Genomic DNA, 18530 nt, shown 5'->3' on the forward strand with positions numbered 1-18530 from the left:
ACATTTTCTAAGTGAAATTAAGTAGCTGCTGGACTACTTGATTTGCAATATTCCTCAACACCACAGTTTTTGAACCAAGACTTTGCATTTCTGAAAGAAATGTTGTCACTCAAAAGGAAGCCACAGACATGGTGGGGAAGTTACTGAGGGAGGTGTTATGGCTTATTTTTAGGCAGACTAGATTGTAACACTCTCTCTTGAGCAGGTGAACTCACGTTCATATCATCCTACTAGAAAAGTACTGATTTTGCACCTGAGTCTTAAAAACACCAGGATCCACATTGCAGAAACTCCTTATTGTTTAAATTGCCTAAAGAGGCAGCAAACAAACCTGGGGTCTGCTTGGCTTATGGCTTATAAGCCGTTGCACCGGTTGTAGTCACTGTGAAAGGGATGCTGCTGTAATGACTGGAAGGTAAAGCATTTGAAACAAAGGAAGACAAAATACATGCATTAGCTTCTGATTTGGGAAAAAAAAAACCACAAAGGGTGTCATGCTCAAACCCTGAAAACAAAATTTCTGACATTACAACATATGTCCTTTTCCACTTCAGAATCAATACCTTTGTCATGTGTTTCTAGCAGACCCTAAAATTAACATAGATCTGTTTATATTCACTACTGTACTTTTGTAATAGAATCATCAATGTCAGCAAAGCACATGAAATACATGGTGTTACACCAAGGGCAGAGCCTGGCGGATCTCAGCGTGTTGGAAAAATCTGAGCCAGAACAATTGTCTAGTCTAACAGGTATATGGAAACAGATGGAAAAAGGAAGATTAGTTACATGTTTTGTCAGTCCTGTTTCCTTTTAAAACAGAGAGCAAAGATTCATTTCTGTCAGCTCTTGGCTGAGATGATTAGGCTGAACTCCCCATAGCCACAGTCAACATGACTATCAGTAAACTTGATACTTGCTTCCTGCAGGATATTTAGCAACTTTTTCACTACTCCGGCAGGATTTGTTCACGCTCAGCCACATAAACTATGTAAATTTACATTGTAGCACAACTGACACTATCCTGTTCTACAAAGGGCTATATTTTAGAGAAGCATCACATCAAAATGAATTTCAGTGTAAAAACTTGCTCAAAGTGGCTATATTTTTGTTTTGCATTGCACTGAATCCTAAAGCTGCTTGCTGGTTTTGTCTCCTTTGCCTCTCCTCCTGAGACAGCTATATGCTCAGTGTAATTACACACACCGGTTTATCATGCTGTGCAATTCACAGAGATAATAAAAATGAATAAATAGAGATGAGAGAGTACAAGAGACTCAAATTCTTACTCAGAAAAACTGAAATATAACAATTGAAGGGGAATGAGATCATCAACTTTATCACTGCAAAATTAAGATTTTGTTTTTTAAAGATGTCCTTTCATGTGTTATGTATAGAGACTTTTTTCAGTGACCTGTCAGATTACAATTGCTTGTGGCAAAGACCTGGAACCCATTTTTCATGGGAAAACTGCCTAAACTAATAAGCCAGTTTAAGTTTGTTTTGATTGGGAATGAGAAAGGGCAGGCTTTTTGTTTGATGGAAAGTTGCTAAGGAAATGAATTTGTAGCTATGGATTTTCTAAAAATAAAACACCGTATTTTTCACTGCAGAAAATCTGCACTTCATATATAAAGAAAACATTCACACACACACATACATATGTAAAATATTGTAGGTTTACACATTTATGATCTAAACATCAACCTTTATGAATCTTACAAAGCGTGTAGCACAGGGCAGGAAGAAGTGCACTCCCATTTCTTAGCTGTCTCAGTCTTTCAAGAGTGTAAATATGAAGACTCCCTGACTTCTGACCTTAATCAAGCTCAGCTTTCTAAATTATATCTTTTTGCTTGCCTTTGCTGTTAAACTTAAAATACTATTTTAAAGCATGCAAAACCTAAAACTAGGAATTCTGATATGCTAAATTATCTACAGCTTAAGTATCAACACAGAGCTAGACAGTCCCCAAGATTTTCTTTTTCAGTTTTGGACTGAAATTTAAATTCAGGAACAGAATTATTTTCACTGTGAAAAAGAACCTGAGTCAACTATGTAACTATGCACTAATATCTTCTACGAACTGTTAGGAGAAACACTCACAAGAGAGTATAAACTTCTGTGAATTTATTAAAATTCAATTATTTTTTACTGTAGGCAAGGACGATCTCAAAACAAATTGCATACTATCTGGTGCCAACTGTATTCTAATTTAATGACAGCTGCCAAAACAATGAACATCCTCATCCTGCAAGCTCAAGTATATGCTATCCTAAAACTCAGTTTATGAAAGATCACAGCCAAAAAGCACTTCAAAGTATAAAAGGCAGTGTCAGATTTCCTGGAAAATACCTATTTGCCAAATGAAAACACTGGCAATTTCACAGAGAAATAGAAAGTTGGACCAGCTCTGCTAAACAAAACGGGCCACAAAACTGGCTACGTGACACAGTCAGGAACCACCACTGAGGCAGAACTTGCCACAGCTGCAGAATCTCTTCTGCAGAACAAGTTGCTTTCCTGGGGTGCTGCCACTGAAGGATTCCATGCTCTCTCTTTTCCACATATTCCTATTATTTTCCTTGGCTGTCTACATTCAGTAGAAACCATAAAAAAAAAAAGAAGTATTTTACACTATTGACAGCTCTCATGCATAAGGTTTATGAAAGCACTGGCAGAACAGAGGGCTTTCTTTTCAAGTTTTCATGCAGAAAAAAAATATAAAACTTCTAATATTTCTATGCTTGATTTAAATGGAAGATGCCAAACAACGTGCCATTTGCTAAATGATCTCAAGAAACTGTGTCAGAGACATTTTGAAATAGCGTGGTTTCATGTACACATATAGATCTAAAACATATAAGAAACCCTATTATTAAACCATATTATTATCACGTTTTTCCGTTTGATTTCCACATAAAAGCAAACACTTAAATCCCTTAATTTTACTTTGTTCCTTTATAAACTGTATAAGAAAACTAAATCCAGATGTCTAAGAGATTTAAAAAGAGAAAATAGCAGAAAGGATCAAAATGCCTATGTAAGTATTCCTGAACGCAGTGCAATTCATCAAAACCAGTTTTATGTAACAATCTGTCATCCAGTACTTCAGTGCAAATTGCATAGAAATTTATTCATTCAAATTGCCTGATTATTAGTTTTAACAATCCTCAAAACAAGGTATTCATCTAGAAGTGTATAGTTCAGACTTCTTCCAAGACAACACAACGCCTATGGGCTGAGTTCTCATATGCTTCCCAGAAAAATAAGCACCAAGATCTAAAAAAAAGTTATACCAACTTTAATGTAAATGTCACCCTATCTATCTGTTTTGCAAATTTCAATTGACATTTAACCATTTAGTACTGTCTACGGTCACTTACACAAATAATAACTTAAGTCTCCTCTTATCACAGTCCATCTGCTCTGGCTGGTACCACTACAAAAGCATCTCAGTCTCACTATTCACACTAATTGTAATTTCATCAGTCAAATGTAAGCACAGAAGAACAGAAATTACAAGATGGACTGACACTGATGCAGTTGCATTCAGCAAATTCAGAAATAGAAAGCTTGGAAACAATTTTACCCTTTCACGAAATAATACAAGCACTCCAGTTAATTCCTTCACTCTCCAAACTACACAATATATAAAAGTGATAGATGATCTCAAGTCTTCATATGCACAGTATCCATCCACTGGGGCATCACTCCATCAGTATGACTTTCAGATACAAGATTACAGTTTCTGATAATCTTCTAAGGCCGCATTCTCAATATTCCCATCCTTTTAAATATTTGTTGTGTTGTAAATGATGCTTTCTTAGATGGCCATCCACAGGATATCATATCTGGCATTACAGCTAATTAACTATTGCAGCACATTACTGGACATCCACAAGACATCTATTACTATGTTAAGAATGTAGCTAGATGATATTCAGCAAAGGTCTGTTACGTACATACACACACCAACACATGACAAATTGCTGATAGAAGGACCATGGTGTAGGTTAAGTTTCAGGAACCAGTCCACTTTCTACAGAAATATGTCTACAAAACATATCGTTCTTCATTACTTCAGAAACAAGACTACTGGAAAAGCAAAGCATTACCATTACAGCTACCATTACAGCTACCATTACAGCTATATATAATATACGCAATGTATAACACCCTTATAGCATTCCACAAAATCTCCAAAATCTGCAGTTCCATACAAAGATTTATTTTGCTCTTAATACTCTAAGAATGGCTCTAGAAATAAGGAAAATGCATCTTCACAACAGGTGGTTAGGATTACTTATAAATGTAGGTACCTATTTTGGTATATTGTGTATTTTTATATATTATAAAAATACAAAATATATATACACATTCAAGCAAACATAGTAGAAAAAATGCCACACTGCCAATTGTGAGTATGTTTTAAGGACATAAATGATGCTAAACAGATTCTATTCTATAAGCATAACCTTTTAATATTACATAGCTCCCTGGAAAATTAACAAGATAAGGTGAGTTTTCACCTGGTGCATTTTTGACGATGCTCTCTGTTGTCAAGTGTAGCACAAGGGTTCCTAATGCTTTTGAAGGCTGAAGTATTTGAAGGATTGTAGTTACAATTAAAATTATTATAGCAATACTCATAAATTATACAAATGTGTGTTTAAACCAGGACTTCAAAGCAACAAGGCCCAGGGTGTTTTACAAAGGAAATCAATAGCCCTGGCTCAATTTTTCACTTGAGGAAGCCAAGTCACAGAGTCTACAGAAAGGTCACCCAGGCCATGCTTTAGCAATTCAGCAAATTGAGCTCTAGGGTTCCTTGCACCAGATCAAAAACTCACCTGAGCACAGGGTTTAGCATGAACTCTCTACACCAGTTCAAGTTCCACATTCAGTTTTCAAATTTATAACATGTTATACCAATCTCACATGGTCAGACTCATACTGGATCATGAAACAGCTATTCACCTAAGTGTGCACCATAAAAACCCAGTCTATGTGCATGCCTAGGAGATACCCTGGCTAATTTGATTATCATCCTCTGTGTCTCCACGATTCTGATCCCATTCCCAGCAGGGTGCACCAGTAGAAGACCGAACCTCTACTAACGAACACAGAATCACAGTGGTCCCAGGAGCAGCTGCCCGGGCTGAAGAAGCAACATGGATCCCTAATGTCCACCCCAATGCGCTCCTGGGTACCTGGTGCCACCCAGCAGCCACAGATGCTTTCCAGCACTGCTCAGGTTAAAGCCATAGGCCCCTAACACAAACACATCACTAGCCAAAACCAAGCCCCCTCACAAGCCGCCCCCAGGCAGCCCTGACAGCAGGCCTGTGACACAGCACCAGCCCCGCCGTGAGGCCGCTGGCCGGCCCCTGCCAAGGGGAGGTTGTGTCCCAACCCTGGGACGAGGCCGCGCCCCGCCTCACAGCTTCCTGACACACGGTGCTTGTGCAACACGGCGGGGCAAGGCAAGAGGAGAAGTGGGACCATCTTAGCCTGCTCCCCATCGAGAAGATGGCGCCCTCCACAGCCTCCCCTCAGGGGTCGGTGCCACCGAGGAGATGGCGTGGTCGGCGGAGGGGGCGGGCGAGCAGGCGGACGGTGGGGGCGCACGGCGGGGCTGCGGCGGCAGCGAGCACCGAGGGTCGCGCTGGCCGCGGCCGCTCGCCGGTACCTTTCAGGGCCTGGTGCATCCCCCCGATGCCGCTGTACAGCTCCAGCACCCGCAGCGCCGCCATTCCCCGGCAGCCGGCGCCCGGCCCTGCCCTCCCGCCGGCCTCCCCGAGCTCCGCCCGCCCGTTCCGCCGCTGTTTCGTTCCCACCTGCCCTCCCTGCTCCGTGCCAGCGGCTCCGCCAGCCCCCGGCCGCCCTGCCAGCCCCCGGCCGCTCCGCCAGCCCCCGGCCGCTCCGCCAGCCCCCGGCCGCCCTGCCAGCCCCCGGCCGCTCCGCCAGCCCCCGGCCGCCCTGCCAGCCCCCGGCCGCTGCGCAGTCCCGGAGCTGCGGCTGAATTTGGCATTGCTGTTGATTGCTCCTTAAACCCCAAAGGGGGCTTAAGCTCGGAGGATGAAGCCACTCGCTGGCTTAGCTGGTCCTGCTGCCCCCGAGGTGCCGTGGGGCTGATGGTGACCAGCAGCTCTGTGCACCCTCCTGGGAGTGAGGGATCAGGAGGAGGACCTGCTCCCCACCATGGATCGCTTTGGGGTCAGCATCTCCCGACCGAGGGCTCCGCACAGGGGCAGCAATGAAGTCTCCAACCCCGTTGGCCCTCCTCAGGCCCTGGGCCACTTCAGCGTGTCCAGCGGGGACTGGAGGCCCAGCCCGGCCATGAGCCCCGCGGCAGCAGCCAAGGGCAGGCAGGAGACTGACATGAATTTCAGTGGCTTGTGCCCAGCCAGGTCACAGAGAAGGGGGCCGTGTGGCAGCAAAAAGGGCCTGTCCCCATGCAGGGTGTGCATGCTGCTCAGCCGGGCAGCTGGTGTGAATGGCGCTCCGAAGTTAGGGGCCTCAGTGTTTGTGATTTCAGCGGGTGATGATGTTTTTGAGAAGTCATTTCAAAGCCTGCGCTGCTGGTAGAACAGGAAGGAAGGAAATAACTGATGAAACTGTTCTAATTTGCCCTAACACTATGAAATTGTTTTTGCTAAATTGGAAAGGAAGAAGCGACTCAAAGACACTATTGCCTACGAAAAGTAGTTTGTTTTTGAAACAAGTATTAGATGTGCATTTACATATATATAAAACAACCCTGCACACTATTATGTGGGTTACCCCCCCACGTGAGTAGACACTCAACTATGCCTCAGTTTGCACATTTGGATTCTGAAGTGAAGGTGGAACCTTTAAAAAAAACCAACCAAACGAACAAATAAAAACCTAACCAAGAAACAAAAAAACCCTGAACTTGTTTTTCTAATCATTTATTGAGCTAATCATATTTTTGTGGAGCCTCTTAGAAACCTGTCAAAAATAAGGCGGATTTGAGGAATGTTTATTTTTCCTGAGAAGGTGCCTCATACAGCATTATAGTAGCTCCTACCTCTTGTCTTTCAACAGAGGAAGAACTTTTAAATTAAACTGGAGGGCTAAAAAGAGAGATATCTGCTGCCTTTCAGTGCACTTCTCCAGAATATGAGACACATCAGCTGCAGGAAACATTGGAATTAGAAACAAAATTTCAAAGTAAGAATATTGGTCCTTGACAGCTTTTTCAAAACAATTCTATCATTCACCTGTGGATCTTCATATCAGAGCCTGGGGCTACTGCTTTATTTGTCAGCCAGGAAAGCAAGCAGGTGACTAAAACAAGAAGTCCACAGTCAACTTGTAGAACTTCTGAAAGGAAGCACAGCAGCTGAGACACCAGGGGAGAGCAGCACGCGTTGCAACCAGCAGTGAGGCAGATTGGTGGCACGGATGGCTGACTGAGAACTGAGAAGGGTGTCTGAATCACCTGGCATAACAAAACCAGGAATGTGCCGGCTGGAAAACAGTCATGGGACAAAGATTGTGAAGAGTCTAAAGAAGAGTGGTCAGGATGATGAAGGTGGCTACAAAGAGGAAGGTTTTTATCAGCTAAGAAGATACGCTTGAGTAGGACCTCTTCAAAATACAGATGCAAAGTGAAGGTAAAGAAAAGGCAGCTTTTAGACTACTGAAATCAGTAAAGCTGATCAATGAGTTTGAGCTCGTTGTGTTACAATTTCAGCAAATGTACATCGCAGCAGTGCTAGATACTGTGATGAGTGAGAGTTTTAGGCAGCCAGGAGCAGTTCATTATTTGGAGCTGCCCAGTACTTGGAGCAATTAAAGCTACAGAGGAGCAATATTTCCTTGCATCAGGGAGACATAACTGACCCTTGTTTTTCCTTCTCCTTTCCCTAACTCCAAGACATTCTTGCCATTCACACATGGGAAAGGTGGAGTCTGGTGGATGAAGCTGCAGAGCTGTCTCTGCTATATTGGTGGCAGTAGAACATTCCCTGCTCAGGGGAAATCTTCCACCTACCTCCTCCATCAGGCATCCTCTGTGTAGTAAACAGCGGAATCTGATCAACACGCCTCTGCTCTGGCAATTAAGAAATTCATAAACTACACTGGGATTTTATTGGCTGCTTCTTGCAAAGCAAACTTTCCCTAGTGCTCATTTTTAAACTGCCAGTAGTCAGTTTTATAATTCCGTATAACTGTGTCTGCTCTAACCTGGTTCCCAGTATTAATTGACAGCTGCAAAGAGGACCAAAATGAAAACAGGGAACCTGGAAACAGTTACCTTTTGTACTCTTCCCTTTATAGATGTAAATTCAGCATAATAATAACTGTATTTTTGGGATCAGGCCTTACATAATAGTATTTAAGGTATGCTGCTTATTTCAGAGACTGAGTCAATGGCCGACAAGTGCTGAGATCCATAGCCACTCATCTCTTGTTACAGAAGAGCTGAATGATTGCCCAGCGAGGATGAGCCCTGTGAAAGCGATTGTTCATGCTTCACTTGGAAAATCTCTCTAACACATGGTTCCACTGCCATGAGGCAGACTAAACCATTGCTCACTCTTGGTCTTGTGACCCCGAAGCAGCCACATGTCTGCAAAATTTCCCAACTGGATCTCTCTCACTTACTGAAATTTGGATATTGTGACAGCTCCTTTCTCCACCCCATGCATATAGGATGAATATGATTTCTGTACATCTCAATGAACGGTTTTTTTGATTAACAGAGGAGATTAATAACAGAGTTGACATCCAGTGTCCAGCCCTGGACTCTGCATTTTTAGGACACAGGTATGGGCTGTTACATATATCAGTTATGGCTCAACAATATAGCTAGCTTTAAATAACACTTAGGCCTTTATAAAATTATGTTAGTTTATTCTAAATGAGCACATCTATAGAACTATGTTAGTGCCTTGTGGAGGCAGCTGTTTTCTTGACTCCAATGTATTTATAGTAAAATACATTTTAAGCAAACTGGTCACTTAATGATATTTTTAAAGCTGTTGACATAAGCATGTGATATCAGCATTTTCATTGAGACAGCTTTTGAAAACTTCTGCCTCCAAGCAACTAGCAGCATTTCCTCAATGCAGAAGTTTCCAAAGTTTGCCCACATCTCTGATCAGGGCTGTGATACAGGTAATCACGCTAGATCTGAAGCTGCTGCCCTGGCAACCAGTAAACACATCTCGTGAAACAGCTACAAGTGGTGAGAGGAACACGCAAATGAAACCACTGCAATATTTTCTCTTCTTACAATGCTTTAGATCTGTTAAAAATGTTACAATTATTAGTGCTGCTAAACATCACAGAAACATGCAAAAACCACTGCTTTAAGATTCTGCATTGTACATGGCAACTGAAATGTAAAATAACAAACTGCGACCGGACCCTGTACTCTTGTTCTCAAAGCGAGAAGAAAAGATTTTCACTGTTGTGTTTCTGTATTTCACACCAGCAACAAATGCGTGCAACAAGCATGCACAAAACATTTTATAGGCATCTCAAGCCACCTGCAGTTAGAGGTGACTCCTTGCCCTGGCCTCCCACCTGCAGCTGGGCAGAGACTACCCGGCCGGCGAGGCCCCCGCCTGCTCCCAGCTGTCAGCAGGCAGCTGCCCCTCTGCAGCGCGTGTCACGGGGCTTCGGTGACACCACAGGATTGCAGCAGTGGAAATTGCTTCGAGTTTGCTTTGAATGTAACCGCTCAACATAAGGCTGGGTAATGGAAGCTAGCAGGCCTGTAGCTGTGACCTGGTTTTGAGCATTTCCTCTGTATTCAAAAAATGGGAAGACAGCAAGAAAAATCTCTTTCTGATAGACCAGATGTTTAAAAATGCATTCATATGATCAGACAACACTTCGATACAGGCAAATATTAATGCTGCTTGCATCCGAATGTCCAGTATAACCTACAAAATACCTACATGAGGATAGGGAAGGGTATACAGACATCTCAGCTGTCTAGAAGGGAAGCTCATGTTCTGGGTCAGAAATCACTGTGGCTAGGAAAGAATGTGAGGCATGTCATACCCTTGCAATGCAATCACTGAATTAGAAAAAAAACCAAAAATCACTGAAAGTGTCTAGCATAAATTATTGTTTCCATAACCATTGGCCCAGTAGGTTTCTAATAAAACTGAAAACCTTTTGCAGCTTACCAAAACTGATCTGGACTGGATGTAATGTTTCAGGAGGGAATTTATCAGACGTGGTTTGTGCTGAAGTGATGCTCAGTAAAGGTAACTCTGAGCCACAGACGTGGCATTTCTGGGAAGCCTGCTGGGCCCTGCCAGTATGGCTAATGAAGCCTACAATTTTAATTTAAAATGCCACGCATCGGCAAGACTAGAAATGAAACCTACATCAAACCAGGTTTGTTAGCCCCTCCCAATGCGTTTCTAAGAACTCTATACAGGGGAAATTTATGTAGATGAAATTATTTGGAAGAGTGATCAGACACAAACTTTTTTAACATTTCTCTTTTCAAATGTATTAATCTCTCAGTTTCAGGATTTTATTTTCAGGTTCTGAAGCTATCCATATACTCTGTAGGGAATACTGAGGGAATTCTCTAAATCTTTACTTTTCTGCTTTAAATAAATACAAATCTAAATAAATCAGGCCTGTTTGTTATGTTTGGCCTGCAGTGGTCACCCTGGCTGGATGAGACCATATGTTTACATAATGTTATTGACTTTTTTGTTGTACTTACACATTCCAGTGCTTGACAAAAAAGAAAAAAAAGGTATTAAAAAAGACCAGTAACGCAAAAAAAACCTAAAACCCAACACATATAAAACCTTCACTGAGCTGAACTAAACAGCCTCTGAGCTCTGAGAGGCTGGCTGCAGTCAGCCAAAAGATTGCTGCTGCAACAACTGTGGTTCGAATCAGAGCCTCGAAGGGTCAGAGGAGCAGGCTGACAGCAGCCCCGGAGCCAGGCACTGTTCAGGCGGGCGGGTTCAAGCTGCTTGGGCAGGGTGAGCGGGTGGCCGGGGAGGTCCCAGCTCTCCTGCAGGGGCAGGGGAAGCAGTGTGGTGCCTGCTGCTCTCCCGGGGGTGGAGGGATGAGGAGAAGGAAGGAGTGCAGATGGTGAGTCTGGATGTGCCTCATACCTTTTTGCTTGAGGCAAGAACTTTCATCTCCAGCATCCCCATTTGCACAGTGAATAGTGTGCAAACTGAGGAAGGCTTGTGGCGGTGTGTTGGCATTGGTCATGCCTTTTGCTCTCAAAGCCATCTGGTACCACCCAGAGCTGTTGTATACTGCAGACTTGTGTTTTAAGTTGGCCCCTGCCCAAACTTTGTTTTCTTTCATTCAGACCCATGTGATGAGCTTAATCTTTGACTGAGTGTAGTTAGCACAGGAAATGAGATCTCTTCTGCTGGTCACCATGGTTTTAAGATTTCAGTAGCAGGGTGTTACCTCCAGAGAGAGAGAAAATCTTTAATGCAGTTGCAGCAGAGCTATAACTGTGGACTTGCTGAGCTATCTTGGAATTAGATAAACCTCAATTGCACACAGTGAATACTGCGAAATCTGCCCAAGAAGCTGAGTACTTGGTGCCTAGGCAGCACGGAGGTGTCTTCCACCCTGCCTATATTGCTGGCACTTTGCAAGTGAGTTACTTTAAAGCTAATTCAAAACTATTTGATATCACTTAGGAATAACAATTACAGAAGTGATTGCACTGTAAATATTCTCATTCTCACTTTGGATGTGTCTACAAAGGTTTGTCAAACATACCAATATACTAAAGCTTAGCGGCTGGGACACAGCTCTTTTCTACCAGAAAGTCTATTGGAAAGTAGTCTACAGAAAAGCACAGATTTAAAGAAGTCATGAGATTTTGTAAGGATAAACTCAAATTAAGCATAAATTGAAAAGTTATTCTGCTAAAATATTCCAGCTAAAATATAAAAGTGCCATTTTTGGCTGCTTGGTCTTCTGGAATCATTTCCCCAATTAAGTAGCGCCTCAATTAAGAACAAAAAGTTTTAGGTTTTCCTGAAGTTGAAACAAACCTTTTTTAGAAAAAGTGCTATGAATTTAAAATGTTATTTTTGCTGAGAAGGTCTGGGGAGAGAAGCCCAAATAAGCCCAACCTAAATGGGTCAAGAAAGCCTAAAATAGTTCTTTCTGAAGAGAGAAATCTTGCACAATACATACGCCAGTATGGACTGGCAGTGTCAATATTCAGCTGTCGGCTGATTTAAGACTCCAGCAAATATGTTTCACATAATTCATAAGAGAAATACAATGGGAAATTGTTGGAATTGTCTATCAGAAACTCTGAATGTCAGATGAAGTCCCTGAGGAAGACTTCATTGCAGTAACAGTGCCAAGTCAGATGTAGTGCTCATTTCCTATGGTATAGGACACAGTTGTTCAAAAACTAACAGAATTAAACTCAAGTAACTAATTAACTTATACTATCCCTAATTCCCATTATCATTACCAGTCCAGCCACCATGTGGCATTATTATTATACCATATTCAGGGTGAGCCATTCCTGACCTGCATGTGGTTTCAGGCTGGCGTGCTTTGGACTTCCAACGTACGCTTGGTAACTTCCATCTCATGGAGTTTATGGTAAATGCCCAATCCATGTCAAACAAACAGCCACAAACATTGGCAAAAATCTAACAGTCAGCACAACTAAAGCATCTACAAAGCTGCCAAATAATTGTTAGATCCTTCCTCCTGTCATCTTACACAAACTCTCTACCACTCAATGACCGTATGCAAGACCAAATTGTCAAGAAGAATTTCAGGTAGCTAGTGAATTTGTCTTTGTAATGGGAAGCAGGATACCTTTCCACCTGAAAAAAATCTGGACTCCTCCACTCTTCCAAATATCTGCTCTCTTCCTTTTCCAGCCATATGCACCATCTACTCTACACATATTTAATAAATTTTCCACTCCATTCCCTGTAGCCCACCATATTTTATGCATACTATCAACTTAAATCTGGATCATCTTCCCACCTCAATCCCAACTGGACAGAGTATATTTATGCTTTAAAATTAGACATAGAACAGGCATGTAAAAACTCTTTGTCTTCTTAGGAGCTCAGTCTCCTCAGCTCTGGGGTGTGTGCACCACCGCCTCTTCCCCTTGTAAGGAGCCAACTAATCCCAGAATGGCTAACACAATGTACATTCAGTTTATGAGTCTCACTGGAACCAAGGATTTGGCACAAGAACTTGGACTGAGGAATCCTCTAAAAACTTGGCCCTCGAGGAGCTAGTACTGTTCTGCTTGTCCTGGGCATCTCAAAGGAAGAATGGAACAATTGTTGCTTGCAATTAACGGTTCCATTGCTGTGTCCTGCCTATTCCTCAGAAAGAACATCATTTCCTGGTATATCATGGCAAGAAAACATTATGCTATTTATGCTTTGTGTAGGTGATGGAACTGGGGGAGAGAGAAGAATAAAATCACTCCTCAGATTTAATTGTTTTTTGGCTAGAGGAGCTCTTTAAGCAGTTTACTTTGAAAGAGCTTGGCCAAAAAGAAGTAGTAAATGTCTAACTGACAGGGTTCATTAATGGCATACTAGAATCACTTCTTTTAGCTTTTTCTAAAAGAGGGAAAGGATGGATGACTCATCCTTGAAAAGGTTTGCAATCTCAAAACTTAAAGGAGTGATCCCAGACAGATTAATATTTATGGCTTCCCCTTGTAATTTGACAAATGAATGCTCATCCATGCTGTTGACTTCTACCTGTGCCAACAGCTTACTGCAGGGACAGTGAGGTCAAGATAGCAAGGTCAGCAATGTGGCAAAGGACAGAAAGAAGCCCCACACATTATACAACATTTTGCAAAGATCGCACTGATATCTTAAACTGACTTTCAATTAAAATCCTTTTTCTGATTTTTAAGTTGAAAGGTCTTTATGAAGTGCCTATCACAATCCTTGAATAGTTCCATGGAAAGGAATACCTATATAATCATCAAAATGCACTTTAAAATTGTTTGCATTGATACGGAAAGAAAAATAAGGTTTACCAGAAAAATCGTCTTCATGCAAATATTTGCAATGGTCATCTATCCAGTGTGTGGGACCTATTCAACATACAATGCATAGTTAAAATCAAGTTCCAACATTAAGTGTTGGTGGGAGAAGTCAACAGTGCTGAAAGAATTCCTCCCCATTCCTTCCTCAGGTCATTTCTGATAAGCTAGGCAAGCTTTGCACCACAGGAGAGTAGTTAGTGTCTGTTAGTACCACCAAAACAAAGAATTTGAGGCTAGAAGACAGTAACCACAAGGTGAAGCTGACAGAATGGACCACCATCAAAATATTGCTTTTCTTGTAAGCAATCTGTAGCTCCTCTAGTTTTACTCAAGACTGAACTGTGAAGTAAGAATAACAATAATCTCAGTCTTTTCTGTATTTTCTCCTGAATGGCTTAATGTTTCCTCAAGCTCATCATTACATTCCTTATTTTTCCACTCAATGTGATTCCAGTATTTACGTCTTTCTGCTACTGAATTTGGTATCTCTTTTTCCCTCTCAAAAATCCAAAGACATGACCCCTGCTCATTTACTCTGATGTCTTCCTCAAGTCTACCATTTCTGTCACCCCTTTTTGTTGCCATCATTTCTCGATTCTGTGCTATGTTTTCTTCTGTGCATGCATCTACAAGGCCACCCAAATACTTATCTTCTTATTTCTACCCCAATACATCTCTTCTAAAAAAGAAATGGTTTCTCTAAATAACAATGATTTTTTAAACCTAAAAAATTTAATTGGGTCAAATTAACAGTATCACTGCTCATTTACTGTTTAAATCCTCATGCATCTCTCCTGTTCTTTTGCCCTCTGATTGAGACTTTTGCCAGATTTGTCTTTGGCAAAATACAAACTTAATGAAACAAGGACAGCAGATGCCTAAAATTTTGGACTATCTATTTTTGGGCACCTAAATCAGGACCGAGGGACTTGGTGTTTCAAGTTGAGTATCAAGCCTCAAACCATGCCAAGCTTCTTGTCAGTTTGGAAAACCTTGTCCTTTATGTCCCAGGCATTGCTAAACGTATTGCTGACATTCAGCAGTCAGTGCTATTGCTATTAAGTGAAGTGAGACAGATGGAGTGTACAGGTTGTCATCTTTGTTGTTATTGTTTAAGGATGGATTAAATAAATTGCTATACCTATGCCAGAGCTGAAAAACTTCTCTTTCTCTTCTCTGTGTTGCTAGAACTGTGCATGGCATTTGAGACAACCATGGGACTCGGAGCAGAAAGCTGTACTGCTTTTGAAAATGAGTACCTGATTTGGTATAGAAATGTCCTGTCTTCATATAGAAAACGTCCTATTCTGGCCACTAGAAACCATAGTAGAGGGGAACTTTATGCACGACAGTAATAGTTTTTGGAAATGTTAATCATGCAACTGGGTGGCATGAGTCATGTTCAAAACACTTCCCTAGTGATGAAACCCCTGCCAGTTTCACATAGTTCATTTTACATTAAAATATAATATTGCAGAGAGACTGGGTTAATTTTGAGTAAAGAGCCCAGTCATTTCCTTGAAAAAATCAGCAGCTAGTCACACCAGGGTGATGTGCTTCGCAACACTGGCAGCAACAGTAGGCAACAACATTTTAAAAATAAATTTCATAAAAGAATTTGCCAATTTCTTTCTTAAGACCATAATTAGGCAAGGAAATTACTCACAAGGGGAGATTTCAATGCTTGGATCTTTAGGTGTTCTGCAGCCCAGTGGTGTTCAAAAACCCAAACCAACTTCTCCCAGGCAGCGTGCAGGGAAGCGGATTCTCTAGGTTCAGGAAAACCTGCCCTTCCCTGGCTGCACCGGCCTCTCCTGGGGGCTCCTCCTCACACTCAGCCCCCAGCCAGAGGGAGTGACCTGCCCCAGCTGAAGATTTACAGCCAGAATCCATTTTTTGGAAACAGGAACCTCTCAGTTTTCAAAACCATAGCAGTCTTACTCTTTTCAGACCACAGCTGAAGGAGGAAACGGTCTTTCAGACTAAAAGTTGCAGCACTCACTCAAGCGATAGGCACTTGCTGCAGCTGAGCGTTTCGGAGAGTCCCTGTTTGGTTTGCTGTGGGATGTTAAGAGTCTTTCATATCCTCCCGTGAAAGTGGGTCCCTTTTTCACTTGAGCTTCGTCAATATTTATGGAGCAGGGCAACTGTGAAGATGCCTCTACTGCCCCATGCATGCCAGGGCTTCAGGTTGCTGTATGGTACTGACAACAAAACTGATTGCATTTGTATAGCAGTATGTTTTTCCTGGGTATTTAATATTTTATACCTCCTGGAAGCAGAAACTTTACTAAAAGTGTATATGTCTGATTAATGAAAGCACTCACATCTGTTTAGTCAAGGTCTGTAATGACTGGAAAACACATTCAATGCTTGGACTAAATTTCTCTACTTTGTTATTTTTTAAATGAAATGGCAAAAAATGTGATTGCCATTTTTTCAGTGATGTTTTCAGACCAACAGTTATTTGTGCAAGAAAATCAGAGGAATTCTGACTGTTATGAGGACTTTTTCATTTTTAGCATTACAGACTTCCAGTATAAATTCGTTCAGGCATCTGTACCCTCTCCCTTTGCACATCCATTTTCCCTGTTAATGAAAGATACACAACAATATTTTTTGCTACACTTCTAGGGCTTGATTCTGTATTTCATTCTTGGCAGTGAACCAACACATCAATTCTCTGGCAAAAAGCCAAAAAAAAAGCCAAAATAAATTTTGCAATGTGAACTGAAAGGCTCATGATAAAAATACCAATTCCTTTTATTTTTTTTAAAGAGTGCCTTTGGCTTACCTGTGATCTGCCTGATCTGCCTCTGCAGGGGTAAGTGCACACTGGCCAGGCAGCTGCCTAACTGCATACTGGAGTTGCAAATGAAGGCATCACAAGAAACAGCACAGATGACAACTCACAGTTTATGAATAATCCCCAACATGGTGTTTAGTGATGCTATTAGCTGTCTGTCCTTCATGTCAGACGTGGCCAAGGCCCTGACCAGCCGTGGTCTCTGAGAGTCCCATAACAACTTCCTTAGAATTAGGCTGATTATTGTGGTTTCATTTCAATTCAAAGAAATACATTCTCCATGATTTTTATATCAAAGCTGAGATACGGTCTTTCCTGACAAGTATTGTGGAGATCTTCTTGCATTTCAAGAGACCAGTTTGTGTTCCCCTTTGGGGTTTGGGATGCAGACGTCCATGAAACCTATCACCGCCTTACAAGAAAGTTATAGGTTCCTCCATTTATGCATCTGTGTACATGCCAACCAGCAAAAGGCACTTCAGCTTTTATTGTAGCCCCAACAACGGACAATATCTGAACACTTTTAGGAAAATTTCATAGTGAAAAACAGCAATGAGGCAGGTGGCCAAGAGTACATATGGCAGCAGTGACATAAACATATGGAAATTACACTTGAAACATGGGGGGGTGGGGTGTTGTATTTATTTACTAAAATAAACACCTCCTTGGATTTTAGGGGCAAAGCAGTTTCTGAACGAAGGATGACTGTTGCGTGTGTGTGCACACCGTTGAAGGTTTTCTGAAGTTGTGCTCTGTTAGGAAAACCAGATTGGGCACAGTGTACTTTTAAAAAACCCAAAAATCTGCTAAAACTATCAGTACCTCTGAGTAAAGCATCTTTAATCTGCAAGTCTGTCGGTTATGTGCTGGTTTACTTTTTTGCCTGCTCACAGACAGAGTGTGTACTTTTGTGCCAGGGCTCACAAAGGCTTTACAGCTCAAACTTGATGGCTTAACTAAAGAGGCGGGACAGCAGCAGCGCCCAGGCTGGGCTGTGGGTCCCTCGGCCCCAGGAATGCTGGGCGACCTCTGCCTCCCATTCAGTGGGTGAATGGAATGAGCTGCAGCCCAGGACTCACACTGCAAGCACTTCAGCAGCTCAGCCTTGCCAGCTTTGCTTGCTTGGCTAAGCTTCTGTGAATAAAGGAAATTAAAACCTCAAGGACCTACATTTAGATACAAACTGCATTCCTGCACTTCTGGTTGACATCAGAATGAAACTAAAGCACAGCTTCATTTACCAAAAAAAAAAAATCCTTAATAAAATTTATGGGCTGTGATTCTTGCTCCTGAAGTACAATATCTGAAGCATAATAGCTGACTTCACTGTGAATTGGGGTGGGAAGATTACTTTCCTCTCTGCCTGTTGTTTGCATTCAGGTTTGTCAGAATTGTCAGTGAAGATACTTGCTTCTGCAGGACTGCAAGTTAAAAAGAATTAAAAATAAGTGGCCGTTTTGCATCCCACCAGTGCTGAAGTAATACATTACAGATTAGACCTCTACATTGTATCACTCACCTCCCACAGCAAAGAGGAAAAAGATGTTGCTTACCTGATGTGTCAGTGCAGGATTGTTCCCCAGAGAATGAGCTGTGCTTTGGCCACTCAAGTTTTAAATTATCTAAATAACACAGATTCTGTCATCTGCCTTGAATAACTTCTGCATCCACACTGACAACAGTCTG

General features: G+C 41.9%; 1 protein-coding gene across 6 annotated transcripts in view; it reads right to left on the reverse strand.

Moving 5' to 3' along the window:
- Nucleotides 1–5788, reverse strand: part of TRDMT1 (tRNA aspartic acid methyltransferase 1) — a 29320-nt gene extending 23532 nt beyond the window's left edge. For 4 of the 6 annotated variants that reach the window (XR_013921722.1, XM_080338506.1, XM_080338505.1 and 1 more), the window contains exon 1: nt 5693–5782. Coding sequence is in view for 3 of the 6 variants with exons in the window: in XM_080338506.1 (XP_080194632.1) it covers nt 5693–5756 (64 nt within the window). In the remaining 3 variants the exon portion in view is untranslated. Of the gene's footprint in view, nt 1–331; nt 482–5692 lie in introns of those variants that run through there. The other 2 variants (XM_080338508.1, XM_080338509.1) reach the window with 2 other exon arrangements.
- Nucleotides 5789–18530: the final 12742 nt, after the last annotated feature.

Source organism: Nesoenas mayeri (assembly GCF_963082525.1).
Source record: "Nesoenas mayeri genome assembly, chromosome: 2".
NCBI classification, from domain to species: domain Eukaryota; kingdom Metazoa; phylum Chordata; class Aves; order Columbiformes; family Columbidae; genus Nesoenas; species Nesoenas mayeri.